Source organism: Lepisosteus platostomus, chromosome 5, assembly GCF_059453375.1.
Source record: "Lepisosteus platostomus isolate fLepPlt1 chromosome 5, fLepPlt1.hap1, whole genome shotgun sequence".
NCBI classification, from domain to species: domain Eukaryota; kingdom Metazoa; phylum Chordata; class Actinopteri; order Semionotiformes; family Lepisosteidae; genus Lepisosteus; species Lepisosteus platostomus.
The window spans coordinates 4,690,283-4,707,350 of NC_142615.1; the positions used below are offsets into that span (position 1 = coordinate 4,690,283).

The 17,068-nt window shown below is 47.8% G+C and overlaps 1 protein-coding gene and 1 long non-coding RNA gene across 5 annotated transcripts in view; one reads left to right on the forward strand and one right to left on the reverse strand.

Moving 5' to 3' along the window:
• Positions 1 to 201: 201 nt before the first annotated feature.
• Positions 202 to 16,858, reverse strand: LOC148662606 (L-rhamnose-binding lectin CSL1-like). Of its 4 annotated transcripts, XM_088632218.1 has the most exons (21): positions 16,725 to 16,858; positions 15,054 to 15,077; positions 13,477 to 13,542; positions 12,067 to 12,202; positions 10,744 to 10,853; positions 8,760 to 8,804; positions 8,413 to 8,548; positions 7,897 to 8,006; positions 7,357 to 7,401; positions 6,995 to 7,130; positions 6,479 to 6,588; positions 5,939 to 5,983; positions 5,577 to 5,712; positions 5,061 to 5,170; positions 4,521 to 4,565; positions 4,158 to 4,293; positions 3,637 to 3,746; positions 3,097 to 3,141; positions 2,735 to 2,870; positions 2,221 to 2,328; positions 202 to 1,081 (listed from the first exon to the last, which is right to left on the reverse strand). In XM_088632218.1, coding segments are annotated over exons 1-21 (1,821 nt in total). In that variant the 5' UTR covers positions 16,756 to 16,858; the 3' UTR covers positions 202 to 1,080. The 4 variants fall into 4 exon arrangements, with proteins under 4 accessions (XP_088488344.1, XP_088488345.1, XP_088488347.1 ...); XM_088632219.1 differs by lacking the exon at positions 15,054 to 15,077 and having other exon boundaries at positions 16,725 to 16,791; XM_088632221.1 differs by lacking the exons at positions 8,413 to 8,548; positions 8,760 to 8,804; positions 10,744 to 10,853.
• The window catches only part of LOC148662607 (uncharacterized), a 148,093-nt gene continuing 146,662 nt past the window's right edge, over positions 15,638 to 17,068 (forward strand). Inside the window, exon 1 of the long non-coding RNA XR_015936874.1 lies at positions 15,638 to 15,997. This is a non-coding gene — a long non-coding RNA (uncharacterized LOC148662607). The remainder of the gene's footprint in view (positions 15,998 to 17,068) is intronic.

Here is a 17,068-nt window from a genome sequence, read left to right on the forward strand (position 1 = left end):
TCTCCAACCCTGGTCCTTACGAGTCAAAGGGTTTCACAGGTCACTACTGTATCAGCAGTTTCAGTTCTAGCGTGATATTAAGTTAATTCTACATCATATAGGGCCAATATCTGAGCTGCAGACAGATCGCGAGCATCAGGGTTCTCTTAATGGAATTAAATGACCCATTGTGCTTAGAAACGGGCGATACCAAATGACACGTAAGCCGTATCGGAGTTTATTTTTCGTTCCGGGACCAGGAGTTTCATTTCCTGTCACAAACAGTGTAGGGAGATGAGTAAAAGGCAGCATGTTAAGCAAGATAGTTCAATCGAAAATGGTGACATAGTCAGACACTTTTCAAGAATATTGTGAGCAAGTTTGGTGGGAGCATTGCAAAAAACACACAGTGCATACAGTGCAGTTGCAGTTGCCCTGGATGTGTCCACATAAAAACATAACATAACATCACTTCATTGGCCCTATACAGTTTCTTGCATGAGGAATTGGTCTTGTCGCAGACCCCTGCTGGCTCTGCGTGAGACACACAGACAGGGAGAGGGAGAAGCTGGGGGTCAGAGCACAGGGTCAGCTATTGTACAGCGGCCCTGGAGCAGTTGGGGTTAAGGGCCTTGCTCAGGAGCCCCAACGAAGTAGGATTCCTCTGCCGGCTGCAGGATTTGAACCGGCAAACCCTTTCAGCCCCGGGCACAGATCCTGAGCCACAGAACCACTGCTCTGCCTCGGTATATTTCTAGGCTTGCAGAAATTATTTTCACTGTTAATGGGGGTGGGAGAACTGAGAGTCTTTGACTCAAGGGCAGAGACGACCAAGAGGGAGCTGGCTCTAGTATCTGCAATCAAAGAAACTGAGAGTGTTAGGATCAAGGAGGGGGCTTCTTTAGGACCGACGGTGATGCGGAGTCACAGAATCCGATGGACACCAACAGGGAGGGCCTTTAAAACCGAGAACAGCAGCTTACAACAGCTCTTTCCACAAGCAAAACAAATTATAGGGGGCAATCTTCTCCTGTTGATTGTTGATTTTCGTCCGTTCCTGTCTTCGGAGTCCCATTGCAGGAGGAAGAGCAGGACATCCGACCTGAAACAGACAGTCAAGAACAAAGAACAACTGGATCAAATGATGTCTTTACTCAGTGTTCGAGTTTCACTGATCCGCAATCCTCAATTTCTCTGAGCAGTCGTTAAATAAGTAATAAGTACACGGCCGGTGGGGGGAAACTCTGACAAATTTGGACAAAAGCCCAAAATCCTTTGTGGCAGAGTGGCAAGTCGTGCCCTGGTCTGGTCGACCGAGCTGTGTTTTGAACTGCGGCCCTTCCTGCTCGCTAGGCCCCCATCACGATGGATGCAATGTACGAGCGAAACAGTGCAGCCGTTTCACCCCAGGAGGGTTCTGAGTGATCTGCTAACAGGTCCGTCCTTCAGAGGAGATGTCAAACCAAGGTCCTGACTCTCTGTGGTCATTAAAAATCCCAGGGCGTTTCTCGAAAAGAGTAGGGGTGTTACCCCGGCGTCCTGGCCAAATTTCCTATTGGCCCTTACCAATCATGGCCTCCTAATAACCCCCCCTCTCTGAACTGGCTTCATCCCTCTGCTCTCCTCCCCACTGAGAGCTGCTGTGTGGGGAGCGTTCTGGCGCACTATGGCTGCCGTCCCATCATCCAGGTGGGGGGCTGCACATTGGTGGTGGTGGTGGGATTCCCCCTGACCTGTAAAGCGCTGTGAGTGGAGTGTCCAGAAAAGCACTATATAACTGCAAGCAATTATTATTATTATTATTATTATTATTAGTAGTAGTAGTAGTAGTAGTAGTAGTAGTAGTAGTAGTAGTATTTATCAGAAAAACCGTCAGGAAGTTGAGAGTTGTATTTCTATTGGATTAAAAGAGACAGATCCACAAGCCTGCGTGTTTACAGTGTCGCAGGGCCACTCCCCCTCCCTCGTTCTGAATCCCAGAACATGTGTCTGCGCAGACCTGGTGATTCAGTCTGTTTTTGTAGTGTAAATTGGAGGTGTTTTTCACGTCACTGTGTGCATTTCACTTTCATTGAGGTTGGAGATGCACGCACCAATACTGATGCTATCCAACTCCCGAAATATAAAAATCGAGTTGCATGTGATGGAATGCGTGTAAAGCCTGCCCCTTGGACAGAATTCCAGTTACAAGCAAATTGTGGGGGGAGGTGTTTTGGGGTATATTGTTGAAAATCTACTCACTAAGGATCGCAGGAGTACTTGACGTCCAGGTATTTAAAGGTCCCATAACAGGGGTCTGGGAACACATCCGTTATAACCGAGACATCACACTGTGGTTTGCCATCACACCTGTTGGATTAAAGCAGCAAACAGCGGCACAGCAGTTATTGTCTCTCCCCCAGCTTTCTTACAGCAGAGTCCAGTGGGACCAGTTGTTGGTGGTCAGGAACTTACTGGTCTTGTTGTGCTCAAAGAGAGTGGAATCAGAGTCTATCGCTTTAGACTGTTGTCTCGGTGGATCACTGTATCAGCTTATATACAGTATGGATCTGTTGGAATTCTATTCATTTTTCTTTGGGGTGGATGACACTGAATCTTTACAGCACAGCTACTGTGAATTACAGACTCAGAAGTGGCTCTCGGTGGCTGTACTGAGATGGAACCGTTCACGAGGCCTTCGGTAGCTGACGGGAGCTCATGTCAGTTGATTCAAAGGTTCTGTCGGGAAGACGTGTTCGATACTTGTGTCTCTCACCTCTGGGACATGATAGACAGCGTGCTGGGCAGGTAACACTGGTCGTTGGTCACCTGGTCAGAGGGGCGGCCTTGACTGCAGGTGTAGCGGTCAGTGCGTCCGTAGTTGGCACTCCGGACGTTGATGAAGCCCTCCTCTGTCAAAGACAAGATGATGGGAAAAGACCATCAGATGCGGTCATCCGTGCCAAGCTCTCCAGGAGTTAGTCCTATTATCAGCTGACCGTCCTGGCTCAAGGCCTCTCCACAACGCCTGATTGTTCAGGCAAGACGGTGGCTCACAGATGTGTTCATGGAGATGAGTTTTGACCCTCTGAATATTGTCATTTCCCCACAATGCAATCAGCTGTTGTTCAGTCTTACCACAGCTCAGCTGACTGACTGTTCCCCAGCAAGATATGCTTCTCTCTGGCAAAGAAGAAACTGTGTTAGATGCAGGAAATAAACACAGACTGCACAAAAGAACACTATTGGTTCTGAAGCTTCATTTGCGCATGCTGACAAGGACATGGTGTTGATCAGTTCTGAAGGTTAAAATGGAATGCTTTCTCCTGATCAAAATTAACTTCTGAATTCTTTCAAATGGGGCTTTGATCTTCCTGTGCGCATCACGGTCTCCCACCATGTGCTCTTTCTCACGGGATGGAGGTTCAATGGTGATGCCTCTAGGCCACCCTGAGAGAGTCCTCTTCCCACATGTCCATGCTGGAAGCACTGCCAGGAAGATCTTCTCACCGACTGATCAAACCCATGGCAAGAGGTGCACGAGTCACAGCCATCTTGGACAGTGAGTCACCGAGAACAGTTCAACTCCAACATGAGTGACATGACTCTTCCCTGACTGAATCCAGACCCCAACAGAACCACATACTAAGCAGACAGAGACCAGGAAGAGACACTCACTATATGGGCTGCAGGAGTACTGGACATCCAGGTATTTAAAGGTCCCATAACAGGGGTCTGGGAACACTTCAGTTACAACCGAGACATCACACTGTGGTTTGCCATCACACCTGTTGGATTAAAGCAGCAAACAGTGGCACAGCAGTTATTGTATCTCCACCAGCTTTCTTACAGCAGAGTCTAGTGGGACCAGTTGGTGGTGGTCAGGAACTTACTGGTCTTGTTGTGCTCAAAGAGGGTGGCATCACAGTCTATCGCTGTAGACTGTTGTCTCGGTGGATCACTGTATCAGCTTATATACAGTATAGATCTGTTAGAATTCTATTCATTTTTCTTTGGGGTGGATGACACTGAATCTTAACAGCGCAGCTACAGTACTGCGAATTACAGACTCAGAAGTGGCTCTCTGTGGCTGTACTGAGATGGAACCATTCACAAGGCCTTCGGTAGCTGACGGGAGCTTATGTCAGTTGATTCGGAGGTTCTGTCGGGAAGACGTGTTCGATACTTGTGTCTCTCACCTCTGGGACATGATCGACAGCGTGCTGGGCAGGTAACACTGGTCGTTGGTCACCTGGTCAGAGGGGCGGCCTTCACTGCAGGTGTAGCGGTCAGTGCGTCCGTAGTTGGCACTCCGGACGTTGATGAAGCCCTCCTCTGTCAGAGACAAGATGATGGGGGAAAGACCATCATATGCGGTCGTCCGTGCCAAGCTCTCCAGGCGTTAGTCCTATTATCAGCTGACCATCCTGGGTCAAGGCCTCTCCACAATGCCTGATTGTTCAGGCAAGACGGTGGCTCACAGATGTGTTCATGGAGATGAGTTTTGACCCTCTGAATATTGTCATTTCCCCACAATGCAATCAGCTGTTGTTCAGTCTTACCGCAGCTCAGCTGACTGACTGTTCCCCAGCAAGATATGCTTCTCTCTGGCAAAGAAGAAACTGTGTTAGATGCAGGAAATAAACACAGACTGCACAAAAGAACACTATTAGTTCTGAAGCTTCATTTGCGCATGCTGACAAGGACGTGGTGTTGATCAGTTCTGAAGGTTAAAATGGAATGCTTTCTCCTGATCAAAATGAACTTCTGAATTCTTTCAAATGGGGCTTTGATCTTCCTGTGCGCATCACGGTCTCCCACCATGTGCTCTTTCTCACGGGATGGAGGTTCAATGGCGATGCCTCTAGGCCACCCTGAGAGAGTCCTCTTCCCACATGTCCATGCTGGAAGAACTGCCAGGAAGATCCGCTCACCGACTGATCAAACCCATGGCAAGAGGTGCACGAGTCACAGCCATCTTGGACAGTGAGTCACCGAGAACAGTTCAACTCCAACATGAGTGACGTGACTCTTCCCTGACTGAATCCAGACCCCAACAGAATGACATACTAAGCAGACAGAGACCAGGAAGAGATACTCACTATATGGGCTGCAGGAGTACTGGACATCCAGGTATTTAAAGGTCCCATAACAGGGGTCTGGGAACACATCAGTTACAACCGAGACATCACACTGTGGTTTGCCATCACACCTGTTGGATTAAAGCAGCAAACAGCGGCACAGCAGTTATTGTCTCTCCCCCAGCTTTCTTACAGCAGAGTCTAGTGGGACCAGTTGTTAGTGGTCAGGAACTTACTGGTCTTGTTGTGCTCAAAGAGAGTGGGATCAGAGTCTATCGCTGTAGACTGTTGTCTCGGTGGATCACTGTATCAGCTTATATACCGTCTAGATCTGTTGGAATTCTATTTCTTTTTCTTTGGGGTGGATGACACTGAAACTTAACCCCGCAGCTACTGCGAATTACAGACTCAGAAGTGGCTCTCGGTGGCTGTATTGAGATGGAACCGTTCACGAGGCCTTCGGTAGCTGACGGGAGCTCATGTCAGTTCATTCAAAGGTTCTGTCGGGAAGACGTGTTCGATACTTGTGTCTCTCACCTCTGGGACATGATCGACAGCGTGCTGGGCAGGTAACACTGGTCGTTGGTCACCTGGTCTGAGGGGCGGCCTTGACTGCAGGTGTAGCGGTCAGTGCGTCCGTAGTTGGCACTCCGGACGTTGATGAAGCCCTCCTCTGTCAAAGACAAGATGATGGGAAAAGACCATCAGATGCGGTCATCCGTGCCAAGCTCTCCAGGCGTTAGTCCTATTATCAGCTGACCGTCCTGGCTCAAGGCCTCTCCACTACGCCTGATTGTTCAGGCAAGACGGTGGCTCACAGATGTGTTCATGAAGATGAGTTTTGACCCTCTGAATATTGTCATTTCCCCACAATGCAATCAGATGTTGTTCAGTCTTACCGCAGCTCAGCTGACTGACTGTTCCCCAGCAAGATATGCTTCTCTCTGGCAAAGAAGAAACTGTGTTAGATGCAGGAAATATATACAGACAGCACAAATGAACACTATTGGTTCTGAAGCTTCATTTGCGCATGCTGACAAGGACGTGGTGTTGATCAATTCTGAAGGTTAAAATAGAATGCTTTCTCCTGATCAAAATTAACTTCTGAATTCTTTCAAATGGGGCTTTGATCTTCCTGTGCGCATCACGGTCTCCCACTATGTGCTCTTTCTCACGGGATGGAGGTTCAACGGTGATGCCTCTAGGCCACCCTGAGAGAGTCCTCTTCCCAAATGTCCATGCTGGAAGCACTGCCAGGAAGATCTGCTGACCGACTGATCAAACCCATGGCAAGAGGTGCACGAGTCACAGCCATTTTGGACAGTGAGTCACCGAGAACAGTTCAACTCCAACAAGAGTGACATGACTCTTCACTGACTGAATCCAGTCCCCAACAGAACGACATACTAAGCAGACAGAGACCAGGAAGAGATACTCACTATATGGGCTGCAGGAGTACTGGACATCCAGGTATTTAAAGGTCCCATAACAGAGGTCTGGGAACACTTCAGTTACAACCGAGACATCACACTGTGGTTTGCCATCACACCTGTTGGATTAAAGCAGGAAACAGCAGCACAGCAGTTATTCTCTCTCCACCAGCTTTCTTACAGCAGAGTCTAGTGGGACCAGTTGGTGGTGGTCAGGAACGTACTGGTCTTGTTGTGCTCAAAGAGAGTGGCATCGCAGTCTATCGCTGTAGACTGTTGTCTCGGTGGATCACTTTCTCAGCTTATATACAGTATGGATCTGTTGGAATTCTATTCATTTTTCTTTGGGGTGGATGACACTGAATCTTTACAGCAGAGCTACTGCGAATTACAGACTCAGAAGTGGCTCTCGGTGGCTGTACTGAGATGGAACCGTTCACGAGGCCTTCGGTAGCTGACGGGAGCTCATGTCAGTTCATTCAAAGGTTCTGTCGGGAAGACGTGTTCGATACTTGTGTCTCTCACCTCTGGGACATGATCGACAGCGTGCTGGGCAGGTAACACTGGTCGTTGGTCACCTGGTCTGAGGGGCGGCCTTGACTGCAGGTGTAGCGGTCAGTGCGTCCGTAGTTGGCACTCTGGACGTTGATGAAGCCCTCCTCTGTCAAAGACAAGATGATGGGAAAAGACCATCATATGCAGTCATCCGTGCCAAGCTCTCCAGGCGTTAGTCCTATTATCAGCTGACCGTCCTGGCTCAAGGCCTCTCCACTACGCCTGATTGTTCAGGCAAGACGGTGGCTCACAGATGTGTTCATGGAGATGAGTTTTGACCCGCTGAATATTGTCATTTCCCCACAATGCAATCAGATGTTGTTCAGTCTTACCGCAGCTCAGCTGACTGACTGTTCCCCAGCAAGATATGCTTCTCTCTGGCAAAAAAGAAACTGTGTTAGATGCAGGAAACATATACAGACAGCACAAATGAACACTATTGGTTCTGAAGCTTCATTTGCGCATCCTGACAAGGACGTGGTGTTGATCAATTCTGAAGGTTAAAATGGAATGCTTTCTCCTGATCAAAATTAACTTCTGAATTCTTTCAAATGGGGCTTTGATCTTCCTGTGCGCATCACGGTCTCCCACCATGTGCTCTTTCTCACGGGATGGAGGTTCAACGGTGATGCCTCTAGGCCACCCTGAGAGAGTCCTCTTCCCACATGTCCATGCTGGAAGCACTGCCAGGAAGATCTGCTCACCGACTGATCAAACCCATGGCAAGACGTGCACGAGTCACAACCATCTTGGACAGTGAGTCACCGAGAACAGTTCAACTCCAACAAGAGTGACATGACTCTTCACTGACTGAATCCAGACCCCAACAGAATGACATACTAAGCAGACAGAGACCAGGAAGAGATACTCACTATATGGGCTGCAGGAGTACTGGACATCCAGGTATTTAAAGGTCCCATAACAGGGGTCTGGGAACACTTCAGTTACAACCGAGACATCACACTGTGGTTTGCCATCACACCTGTTGGATTAAAGCAGCAAACAGCGGCACAGCAGTTATTGTCTCTCCACCAGCTTTCTTACAGCAGAGTCTAGTGGGACCAGTTGGTGGTGGTCAGGAACTTACTGGTCTTGTTGTGCTCAAAGAGAGTGGCATCACAGTCTATCGCTTTAGACTGTTGTCTCGGTGGGTCACTGTATCAGCTTATATACAGTATGGATCTGTTGGAATTCTATTCCTTTTTCTTTGGGGTGGATTATACTGAATCTTAACCCCGCAGCTACTGCGAATTACAGACACAGAAGTGGCTCTCAGTTGCTGTACTGAGATGGAACCATTCACAAGGCCTTCGGTAGCTGACGGGAGCTCATGTCAGTTGATTCGAAGGTTCTGTCGGGAAGACGTGTTTGATACTTGTGTCTCTCACCTCTGGGACATGATCGACAGCGTGCTGGGAAGGTAACACTGGTCGTTGGTCACCTGGTCAGAAGGGCGACCTTCACTGCAGGTGTAGCGGTCAGTGCGTCCGTAGTTGGCACTCCGGACGTTGATGAAGCCCTCCTCTGTCAGAGACAAGACGATGGAGGAAAGACCATCATATGCGGTCGTCCGTGCCAAGCTCTCCAGATGTTAGTCCTATTATCAGCTGACCGTCCTGGCTCAAGGCCTCTCCACTACGCCTGATTGTTCAGGCAAGACGGTGGCTCACAGATGTTTTGACCCTCTGAATATCGTCATTTCCCCACAATGCAATCAGATGTTGTTCAGTCTTACCGCAGATCAGCTGACTGACTGTTCCCCAGCAAGATATGCTTCTCTCTGGCAAAGAAGAAACTGCAGTTAATTCCAGGAAACATATACAGACTACACAATTTCACACGGTTTGGTTATGAATCTTCAATTTGAGCATGTTAACAAGGGCACAGTTTTGTAACAATCCTGAAGTTGAAAGTGTCACGATTTTCCTCTTTGAAATGAACCATCCCATCAATGAATCGATGTGTCTTTTGACTTCCCTGTGTGCCTTAAATCTCCTTTTCCGTCTTTCAGCTGACAGAATTCCAATGTGAAGGCTCTTGGTTAATTGGCAGGCGCAGTTAGACAATCGATGTTCTGCCAAGAGGCAAGATGGGCTCAGTGTCCCGACCGCCAGTCAGCAGAGATCAACCCGCAAGAGAGCTAACCAGGGTTAATAATAACAAACGCCGATGATGATCCGCCAGCAGAGTCTCTATATTTAGACCAAGACTCGGTTCTCGCTGCTCGGTATTGATTCCTCTCCTAGAGTCCTGTCTTCGCCTTTGTGCTAACCCTCTCCCTATACTTCTGAACTCTCTTGTGGCTTTCTGAGCACGAGCTCGCCTATCGTTCTTGGATGGGACGCCTGTCCCGGTATCGTCCGGCTTCTGGACTTCCGTTTGCCTTTTGGCCATGAGCTCGCCCAACGCTTTGGATCGGTGGGACGTCTCAGTATCTGTCTTCTCCATCGTCTGCATAGGTTCCTCGTACCTCAACGCTTGGATCCCTTACATTCAGCTGTGACGGAGCAATGTGAGTGGTTCCCTGGGTGTTTGTAAGCTTGTGTTGCAATACAATGTGTGTTCTGCGACTGAACCTCCCGCTCGGGGCTGCATAAATACCGCAGGGCTTGTGTGCAAACTCTTGGCTGGACAACAACTTCACTTCCACACTCTTCTAGACACACAGCAGCACAACTAGAGACTCTTCTAGATATAGAGCAACACAACTAGACACACTCTTCTAGACACACAGCAGCACAACTAGAGACTCTTCTAGATATAGAGCAACACAACTAGACACACTCTTCTAGATATAGAGCAACACAACTAGAGGCTCTTCTAGATATAGAGCAACACAACTGGACACACTCTTCTAGACACACAGCAGCACAACTAGAGACTCTTCTAGATATAGAGCAACACAACTAGACACACTCTTCTAGACACACAGCAGCACAACTAGAGACTCTTCTAGATATAGAGCAACACAACTAGACACACTCTTCTAGATATAGAGCAACACAACTAGAGGCTCTTCTAGATATAGAGCAACACAACTGGACACACTCTTCTAGACACACAGCAGCACAACTAGACGCTCTTCTAGATATAGAGCAACACAACTGGACACACTCTTCTAGATATAGAGCAACACAACTAGAGGCTCTTCTAGATATAGAGCAACACAACTGGACACACTCTTCTAGACACACAGTAGCACAACTGCCCAACTGAGAATCATGGGCAGTTCTCATTTTCCCAGAACAATACGTATCACTACTGCCACCATAGAAAAAGCAACTGTAACTGTTTATCACGGAGCCACCATTGACCAATTGGATCTCTCAATCCCCACAAAACCGATCCTCAGGATTCGAATGATTCTGGTCGGATTTGCTCCCTCCCACCCCCCCCCCAAAAAAAATCGCCCGATTCCATGCTGGCTTAAACCCCGAAGTCCATCCAGACAAAGTCTGCAGCCGCAGATGAGCGGATCGTTCCCGTCCAATTATTTCCCAGCATTGAAAGCCGTCCATCTGTAGCACCGGGAGCTTTTTTAGCTGAGAATCCCCGACTTCGGAAAGCCACTGAAGATGCATGGACTTTCATCGGCGCGGTCGATGCAGAAAGCTTACACGTGAGAAACATGGCTCAGCTCCTGCTGCATCCAGACCCCCCCTCCCCCACCCCAGACAAACTGTACGTCAAGCAGGCGGAGACAAGGAAGAGGGACTCACTGGACGGAGCGCAGCTGTACGTTACGTTCAGGTATTTATAAGTACCATCACAGGGGTCTGGGAACACGTGGTTCGTAGCGGCGATATCACACCGGGGTTCGCCGTCGCACCTGTTGGATTCAAATGGCACAGAACGGTATTAACAGTCCTCGATCCGTCTTGTGAAGAGAACCGTTGCTGTTCGCTGGTCTCGACGAGTACCAGATCTAGCAGAAACGGTCTTGGTTCAAGCACTTTGTTGTATGGAAAGAGATTAAGACGAGCGTTTTCTGCTGTCTTTGGATCATCTTCTTAACTTATACAGGTGGATCCAGGTGGATGCTGCACATTGATGGTGGTGGAGGGGATCCCCATTACCTGTAAAGCGCTTTGAGTGGAGTGTCCAGAAAAGCGCTATATAAGTGTAAGCAATTATTATTATTATTATTATTATTATTATTATTATTATTATTATTATTATACGTCATTTAACAATAGCGGTTCTGCTGCGAATATTTGTCAGATGTTGGCGTTTGAGCGAATATCTACTCGGTTACTGCAAATTACACAGTCGTGAAACTAACGATGACATTTCGCCGGTTAGGTGCCGAGTTTTTTTTTTTGTTTTGGGTGGCCAGGCTTATAATTGGTCATCGTTCAGTTTTTGGACTTGATCAAAACTCTCCGTCCTAGAGTTACTGCTTTGCGTTTGTGTGTGTGAAGGCGGAAGTGGATTTTCTCAGCTCTCGAAAATCTTGATCTTGATTTGTCCCGAAATACTGCTAATTTTCTAAGGCTGCTGACTTGTTTCTTCTCGTACTCCTTAACATTTACTTTGGGGAGGACCCAGTGCTTTATATAATAAAGATCAGCATCGTAGTCGTTTGTAATTTCAAGCAACAGTAGAAAACATCATATCGTATAGTATAATATTATAGATTATATATAATATATAATATAATAATATAATATATATTATATAGTTTAACGATCCCCTTATACTGTACCCGGTATTGGCTGCTGTTGGTGGACATGTGGTGGAGAGAGATGACAAAAAAGGTATTCAAGGAAAAGATTGGCTTACTGTAGTATGTACAATTTCAGGAAATCACATCACATCACAGGTGACTGAGGTAGAGCAGCAGAGGAATTCATAGAGAGTCCTCCGTCTTGAATCCTTCAAAGAGAACTGCTATCATCCCTCACAAACTTTCCTTAAAAAGAACTCCCTATTTCTCAGGCTGTACATCTTAACTTGAGACTGTACCTCTCTCTGCGGAAAGCGGGCGGGAGTCAGTCGGTTTAGTGGAAGGATCTTTTCCCACCAGTGTTTGTGGATCTCACCTCTGGGACATGATCGACAGCGTGCTGGGCAGGTAACACTGGTCATTGGTCACCTGGTCTGAGGGGCGGCCTTCACTGCAGGTGTAGCGGTCAGTGCGTCCGTAGTTGGCACTCTGGACGTCAATGAAGCCCTCCTCTGCCAAAGACAAGGTCGTGGGGGAGAGGCCTGGAGAAGGAGCATCGCCCAGTCCAGACAACTCGCTCCAAATGAACTTGGTTCACCAAGTTGGTGAACTGGTGCACCAGTGAATTGGTGAACTTGGTGCACCAATGAATTGGTCCAAGTTGGTGAACTGGTGCACCAATGAATTGGTGAACTTGGCTCACCAAGTTGGTAAACTGGTGCACCAAGTTGGTAAACTGGTGCAGCAAGTTGGTGAACTGGTGCACCAATGAATTGGTCCCAGTTGGTGAACTGGTGCACCAATGAATTGGTGAACTTGGTTCACCAAGTTGGTAAACTGGTGCACCAAGTTGGTAAACTGGTGCAGCAAGTTGGTGAACTGGTGCACCAATGAATTGGTCCCAGTTGGTGAACTGGTGCACCAATTAATTGGTGAACTTGGTGCACCAAGTTGGTAAACTGGTGCACCAATGGTGAACTGGTGCACCAAGTTGGTAAACTGGTGCACCAAGTTGGTGAACTGGTGCACCAATGAATTGGTGAACTTGGTCATCGCCAATGGGGAGATGTTCCTAACCGCTGGAATCCTGTTTACTGTCAAATTAGTGGGGAGGCTGCCAGGTCAACCCCCAAAGGCTCTTTCCTTTGTCTTGAAATTGGGATTCCTGGGGACCTGAAAACGAGATTGTGTTGCTTTTCCGGGGAAGGAAGGAAGAGGTTCCTCTCCGGCACCCCCTTCACGTGGATGAAGTGGAATCGGGATGGTCTCTTCTGCACTCAAAGTGCAGGAATCCCCCCCACCCCCCTCCCCCAATGCAAGCCGGCTCCCGGACCGATTTTTTTCACGAGGAGTGACAAACACCCCAGACGAAAGCGTCAACTGTGGCCGAACCCGCTTGGATGAGGGCTGAGCTCCTGGCCAGAGGACAAGAAGACCAGGACAACCCCCCCACCCCACCCCACCCCTGCGGGGTGACCAAGGGGGTAGCTGCAGAGGGAGGCGGAGGTGGGAGACGTGCAAGGGCGATCTCGTAGGCAAACCGGCAAACCCTTCCAGCAACAGGTGCGGATCTTAAGCCACTGTGCCACCACTCTGCCCCTAAATGGTGATGATTATTGTATTGAACATATATATATGTATATTTATATTATAAATTTCATGTGTTGTGTTGTGTTATGCTGGAACATGTGGAACCTGGGAACCACTGATGTAAAGGGGGAATTCAACAACCTGACCCTCCCTCCATACCCCTGCTGCTATGTGCTACATTCCCAGGCAGTCTTACCACAGGAGAGCTGAGCGGAGAAGCCTTCACAGGCGATGCTTTCTCGTGTCACAGCTGGGCAAAATCCTGGAATATTAATCCAACTTCATTTGTCATTATACTTAACGCGGGTGCATGGTATAGTGAAAAAGGGTTCCACGTTCGTCTCTCGGGTGCAGTGCATCAGTAGAACAGCAGACAAGACAATAGACGGTAATACAAGAACAGGAAGTGTGAACGACAGTATGGTGCGAAATTGTGAAAAACCGTGCAAATCCGCCAACAGAGAAAAGCATACAAACAGGACAAAAAACGGTGCAAAAGTAATTCGGCGAAGAGTGCAAAAATAATACGGCGATTATGTAATAGTACAATTTCGGCTTACATTCAGTTGTCGTGTGTGTAACAATCTCATGAGTTAAGCTCCTTGTCTGTGTATCGTGCCAAACGGTGCTTTTAGTGAATTCCAAGCTGCGTTTTCATAAGAAGAGGATGAATTAAAAGGCAAATTCGAGCTGCGCGATTCAGATTGCCGGAGAATATACAACCGATGAAGATGGGGGGAAAATCAAGAAGACAATTTGGGCGTGGCAGGCTACCACCTGGGCGGGATGCCAGTCCGTCGCAGGGCAGGTGCAAGCCAATCACACATGGGGGCCACGGAGGGAAATCTGGCCTGGCCACTGGGATAACTCCCTGCTGTTCTCGAGAAACGCCCTGGGATTGTTGGACCACTGAGAGTCAGGACCTTGGTTTGACGTCTCATCTGAAGGACGGCGCCTGTTTACAGTCTAGTGTCCCCGTCACTATACTGGGGCATCAGGACCCACATGGACCGCAGGGTGAGAGCGCCCCCTGCTGGCCCCACTCACACCTCTCCCAGCAGCAGCCTCAGTTTTTCCCAGGAGGTCTCCCCTCCAGGTACTGACCAGGCTCACACCTGCTGAGCTCCAGTGGGGGGGCTGCCAGCTGGGAGCTGCAGAGTAATATGGCTGCTGGCAATAATTGTGCCTTTCTAAGGTAGGTGGGTACTTCATTAATCCTGTGCGGGAAAATTCAAAAGAGTAGGGGTGTAACCCCGGTGTCCTGCCCAAATTTCCCATTGGCTCTTACCAATCATGGCCTCCTAATAACCCCCCTCTCTGAACTGGCTTCATCACTCTGCTCTCCTCCCCACTGAGAGCTGGTGTGTGGGGAGCGTACTGGCGCACTATGGCTGCCGTCGCATCATCCAGGTGGGGGCTGCACATTGGTGGGGGTCGTGGGATTCCCCCTGACCTGCAAAGTGCTTTGAGCGGAGGGTCCAGAAAAGCGCTATATAAGTGTAAGCAATAATAATAATAAAATTAGGAGTATGGGAATCACGCAGTTAATGAATTCGCAAAGCTAGGTGACAGAGCTCAGGAGGAGAGCAAAAACTCGTGACGACTACGTCTTCCGGGGAGAAGGCGTAGCCTAGACTTGTGAGGGTATGTTTACTTGCGATGCGGCGCAGTTGGACGAAAAAGCCGCGTTAAGGTCAAAGTTCAGATCTCTGAAGGTTCAGCATCGGAAGCCGGCGGATGGGAATTGAGAACTGAGACGAAAGGCTCACTCACCAAAGCAGCAGGAGGGAAGCAGGACTGCAAGAGAAAAACCAGACCGTCGGGTGAGCCAGTCTCGTCCTCCCGTACAGCTGGAGACAGACGTTTCAGGCAGAAGACATAACGCAAAACGCGGGTCGATTGTTCAGTGTGTTGCTGGTCGCGTTTAAATTTGAAATGTGTTGTTTTCTGCGGGTGTAATATGTTTGTGGAGGAAAGAAGCCGGAAACTTTAGGACATTCTGTCGGTCGTGACTGTTTTCCGGTTCTCCGGTGCTTCAGGTATCATTGACATCGCTCTGGTGGCGAAAGACGAGATTCGTTTTTTAAAACGCGGCTTTTTTTTGGGACAAGTAGACATTTTCTAGAGGGCTCGCCTTGAGTGTAAACTCCTCGTTAAAGAAGGAGCTGGCAGCCCCACTAAAACTGAGCCTGGCCAGTACCTGGAGGGGAGACCTCCTGGGAAAAACTAAGGTTGCTGCTGGAAGAGGTGTGAGTGGGGCCAGCAGGGGGCGCTCTCACCCTGCGGTCTGTGTGGGTCCTAATGCGCCCGTACAGTGAATGTATTTTAAAATTCATATTTTAATCAAACTCCAGGAAGCAAAATCTAAATGAATCCAAGTGAAGAAATAAAACAAGAAATTAAATTCTCAGTCTAGCACTGAATGCTGCAATAGCTATGATGAATCATAATAATCAAAGTTATCCAATTGAATTGTCGATGGAATAGAATTGAGAGCATTTAATTCGTTCGGTTTGATTTCAACTTTTTAGCCGTAGTTTTTTCCGGGTTCCATTTTCAAGCCTGGGGGACAGATTTTAACTGTTGGAACGCGTTCGTCTCGGCTCGGTTCTCCTCTCACAAGCTTTAAAAGAGCTACAGTACAGTACGAACTCAACAGATGGAATTGGTGGTGGTGGAGGGGAGTCCCCATTACCTGTAAAGCGCTTTGAGTGGATGTCCAGAAAAGCGCTATATAAGTGTAAGCAATTATTATTATTATTATTATTATTATTATTATTATTATTATTATTAAGGGTGGCGTGAAGCTCTGGAGTCTGCGCTCGTACGAGATCGTTTCTCTCCTGCGCACTGACCACCTGTGAATGCCGGCATGAAATTCAACAACACTGTTGCTCCTCTTTATCCGAGATCTTCGACGGTTCTGCACATTTGTACTCTACGTGAGTGCTGAACCCCGTCAAAGCTGTTCCTTCAATCTAATCTGTCTGTCGACACCCTTTTTCCCTCCTCTCTTAAAGCGTTCTTATGCTCCACGGCTTAATGTATTTGACTTGTAAATGTAAGATCATGTTTTTAAAACGGCAAAAGACACATTACAGCCGTTCCTGTTCCTGTGTCTCAGGTCCACAGCCGGAAAATAGTGTTTCTTTTCTTTACCTGTCAGCTTGGAATGAAACTTGATCTGTTCTTGTGCATTGCATTTTTTTTAGCTATTTTGAGTATTTTTTTTTGGACAAAACCGCTGCAGTACGCGACAACGTGAACTGTCTTTACAGGGCTCGACTTTGACGAACAAGCGCTTTAGCAAATAAGCTAAAAATCAAATAAGCTCTTGAGTGAAATTCGTTCTAAACGTTAACGCGCAGGCAGTGGTTATTGTAAAAGCCAGTTACTGTACTCTTACACCGGTCTTTTTAAACCTTTTAAAGAAGCAATACTTACAGATCGCCACGCAGAATTCTCTACGCAACATTGCGGCTGGGACGAACTCAACAACACTTCTGAATTGAACGAGCACACTCTGTGAAACAGCTTTTTTATTATTATCAGCGGTGAGGGGAATTTGATATGATCTTGATATGAACTCGTTTATCGGAAAAACAAAAGCTACGATTTCCTTGTTCCTTTTTCCTCATTCTTGGAAAAAAACAACCTTAATTCCATTCTAGGAAAGCAACGTTATTGTTGTTGTAAGGAGAGGTAACTGGAGTCCTGTGATATATATATATAACATATATATGTTTATTTATTCCCTGTTGGTTTATGAATCCTAATTTGGTCAAATG